This window comes from Syngnathoides biaculeatus, chromosome 11, assembly GCF_019802595.1.
Source record: "Syngnathoides biaculeatus isolate LvHL_M chromosome 11, ASM1980259v1, whole genome shotgun sequence".
Classification (NCBI taxonomy): Eukaryota; Metazoa; Chordata; class Actinopteri; order Syngnathiformes; family Syngnathidae; genus Syngnathoides; species Syngnathoides biaculeatus.
The window spans coordinates 11,694,626-11,698,210 of record NC_084650.1 but is presented as its reverse complement, the minus strand read 5'-3'; the positions used below and the strand labels follow the sequence as shown (position 1 = coordinate 11,698,210).

General features: G+C 44.7%; 1 protein-coding gene across 1 annotated transcript; it reads left to right on the top strand.

Annotated features, from left to right (window-relative positions):
- The first annotated feature begins 203 nt into the window (after window positions 1-203).
- On the top strand, window positions 204-3,237 carry LOC133508796 (uncharacterized). The gene is made up of 6 exons (XM_061835223.1): window positions 204-293; window positions 376-717; window positions 786-1,127; window positions 1,198-1,329; window positions 2,425-2,468; window positions 2,547-3,237. Exons 1-6 carry the CDS (start codon window positions 248-250, stop codon window positions 2,673-2,675), a joined length of 1,035 nt encoding a protein of 344 aa, XP_061691207.1. The 5' UTR covers window positions 204-247; the 3' UTR covers window positions 2,676-3,237.
- The last annotated feature ends 348 nt before the right edge of the window (window positions 3,238-3,585 follow it).

Genomic DNA, 3,585 nt, shown 5'->3' with positions numbered 1-3,585 from the left:
AAAACATTAAAAAAAAAAAAAAAAAAAGCGTTGGAAACTAATGAAAAGGATGAAAAGGAGAAGAAACCGCCAGAAGAACATAACGCCAACGCTCTGTCACATTTTGGTGAGCAGATTTCCGCAGGAAAAAGGCCAATCAGAAACCTTGAGAAATTGTCCCCTCCCTTTCGGTCTGCTTCCATTCAAGTCGATGAGCGCCTGACGCAGTCTCGACCGACTGCCGCCCACTCGCTGAAACGCCGACAAGATGCCGACGGCGCTTCAACTGCTGCTCCTGCTGATCCCGTACGGAGGCAAGTCCACGATCGGGGACGACCGGGTCACGAGGCGCGTTGCGGTCGTCGACATCTCCATTTTGTCTTTTCTTCTGCACAGGATGCGCAGGCGGTGGCGACATTACAACCGAGACCGTTGCGCTTGGTCAAAATGTCTCTCTGGCGTGTCCCCGTGACAACAAAACGCGTTACAGCCTCGTCTGGACCAGACTTGTTTCGGGAACCTTTCCCGAATTTTTATTTGAAGCGCCCTCTATCAATTCAGAGTATATTAATCACGGTAGCTTAAATGGGGGAGATCGCATCACAGCCAGACAAGAGCCAGGGAAGTTCGTTCTGCGAATCAGACAAGTCCAGAAAAGTGACATGGCCGTCTACTACTGTTTCAAAGTTCTTGAGGAGGAAGTGATCGCTTTGAGAGGAACAGTTCTTCACGTCACAGGTAAATATGACAAGTTAGATGCTTTAGAAGAAAATCTAATGTTGCACTTTTGACATTTCTGCTCATAGGCAATGATATCAACTTGACTACCGCCACTGAAGACTCGCGATCCGACGCGGTCCGACCTGTAGCGCCCGTGACCTTCCGGTGTTCGGTCCTCTCCAGCTCCGGTAACAAAACGTGCACGGACGGACACAACGTTTACTGGTTCACGGCCGGAACGCGCGCGGAACATCCCAGCTTCGTTTACGCTCGTGAAGATTGCGGAGAGGTCGAAGGCGGCTCCGCGCAGAAATGCGTTCACGGTTTCTCGAAGGACGCCGGCACCTCCGAGGCCGGGACTTACTCCTGCGCCGTGGCCACGTGTGGGAGGATTTTTATGCCAACCGCAAAGAAAGTCATCATTGAAGGTCATTTCGTTCATCGTCAATAGTGTCTGCTTTATGGTGCAAAAGTTTCATTTTTTTGGTTGTTCTACAGATCCGGACGTCAGCAGGTGTGAATCACACGGGTTAGTTATTTCCGTCTTGGGTGCTGCCTGGGCCTTAAGTTTGGTCCTTTTAGCCTTCCTCGTCAAAAAGAGCATGACGGAAAGGTGTTTTTGCCGCAGAGGTAAGACGAACTGCGCATTATTAATCATAATCCTAATTGCTAGGCGCTCTAAAAGATTTCCGATTGACGGAGCAATCTTTCAAAAGGAACTTCTCATGATCCAAAACTACCACGTGTACCCCTAAATCCTATATCGGAATGAATAAAAAAAAAGCATATGAAATTATTCACGGTATTACCTTGACAGGACAAAAAAAAAAAAGGGGCGATGAGTCAAAGGTGGGCAATTCCAGCAAGCAGCGTTTGCAAAAACCCTGGAAAAAGTTGACCCTGAAACGTGTTCCAAAGTTGCCCAATCGAAAGCAAATTGCGACTCAGTTGCCATGGTTACGGTCAGGCTAAACGTTGACTTTCTCCTCGCACTTCAAACACATTTTGTCCGTTCGACGAGGTAAAACATCATCGAAAATGGCAGCATTCTTTTTATTCATTACGATTCAGTCAAAATAAACCATTACTCGATTGATCTATTGTCAATAAAATAAATCAACATGACTGAAGAAAAATGTTCATACTCATTTGAAAGTCAAAACATTTCAATAATTGCTGCATTATTTATCATTGAAACAATTAGAAATAATAAAATTGGAATAATAAATTATTTTATTGTTTGAATGTGTTCATGTTTATTTATGTTTTTTTTTTTGATCGGATTAACGAAAGGGTTAACAGACTTATTGCAGGCTAAAGCGGAACATTATGAAACAACTTGAAATCAAACGTGAACCTTTTTTGATGTTTCTTTTGAATCTGTTACATTTTGGACTACAACTCAAGTGACACGGCAATGGAAACAAAATCGGGTGAAAAAAAAAAATTTAGTAACGTGACCAGTTTTTCTCTCGATCTTTTGTTTTGTTTTGTTTTCCTCGCAAGTCAATTTCAGACAAAGGTAACGTTGAAGCAACCTGCTTTGCTGGAAGGGCCAACAACTAACCCGTTCTCGTTATCCGGCCCCCGCAGCAAGTTTTTCCAATAACATTCCGTACAGCATCGGATTTATTCAAATGAGGTTGTCGACCTCTTGTTGAAATATTCACTGAGGACGGTTGACGGGGCAGCTCGCTCATTTTTCGTGATTTCTCCACTTTTCAGCTAACCCGCAAAGCCAGGAAGAACCGTCCGGTCCCGTGCAGCAGGTCACTTGAAAAGTTCCCCTCCTGTTTTCCCCTTTTTGCTTTTCTTCCGGAAACTAGTGACGTTTTGTTTTTTCTCAGTGCGACGAGGACTCTTTGATGTACACCCTGCCGACCATCATTGCCGCAAAAAGTGCCAAAACGAGGAGGACGAACGCGAGGCCAAGCGAGGAGTTGAGCGCGTATGCCGAAGTCCGTTTTCGTAACTGAATCCTCGCCGGGGGAAATTATCGTAGTTTCCGGACTACGAGCCGCGACTTTTGTCACACGTTTTCAACCCTGCGGCTTATGCAATGATGAGGCTAATTTATGCATTTTTTCCAGCGGCCGCCAGGGGTGCTCGAGCAGAAAAGTTAAGAGTGAGACAGGTGGAATACATGTGTCGAGGAAGACAAGTTTAACATAACTTTGTGCGTGATTAAAATTAGCATGAACAGACGCTCATCATGGAAAACGCAAGAAATGCACATGACGCAGCTTTCAAGTTGAAAGCAATCGAGGTGGCCGATAAAGAAAGAAAAGAAGCTGCTGCACTCTTGGCATAAATGAAATTGATGGCGGGACGCTGGAAACGGCAGCGGGAAGAAGATGTAAAAAAAGCTTTCTGAGGTCATAAAAGCAGGTGGCCTGAACTGTGTTGCTGCAGCCGCATCTCAGTGACTTTTATCGGTCTGTGTTTTTACCCAACCCTGTTCATGCTGTGTTATTACCGTATTGCTGCTGTGTCACAGGCACTGTTTGGAAAGAAAATCTAAGGGATATTATTAAAACTGTGAAAAGGCTTTCTGTGTACCGTCTTTCTTTGTAAATATCTCACTTTTCAATGTGGGCACACGCGGCTTATAGACAGGTGCGGCTTATGTATGTACAAAATGTTTTTTCCTTCAAAAATGTACTGGGTGAGGCCTATCGTCGGGTGCGGCTTATAGTCCAGAAGTTACGGTGATACAACGCTCCTGACCTTTGGCATTCGGGCGTTCCGTGTCGAAATCTTTGATTGATTCACATTTTATAGGTTCAACCCCAGCTAAAAAAAATTCTATACAACTTTTCTAAAGAACTATAGACTGTAGGGCCCGAGACCAATAGAATTGTCCATTGTCTGTAGAAATTCTATAGG

Bases quoted from the DNA above. Each gene is read 5' to 3' on its own strand.
- LOC133508796 (XM_061835223.1), top strand. From the start codon at position 248: ATGCCGACGGCGCTTCAACTGCTGCTCCTGCTGATCCCGTACGGAG. The intron at 1,128-1,197 runs GTCATTTCGTTC...GTTGTTCTACAG, and splicing joins AAAGAAAGTCATCATTGAAG to ATCCGGACGTCAGCAGGTGT. The intron at 1,330-2,424 runs GTAAGACGAACT...TCCACTTTTCAG, and splicing joins AAGGTGTTTTTGCCGCAGAG to CTAACCCGCAAAGCCAGGAA.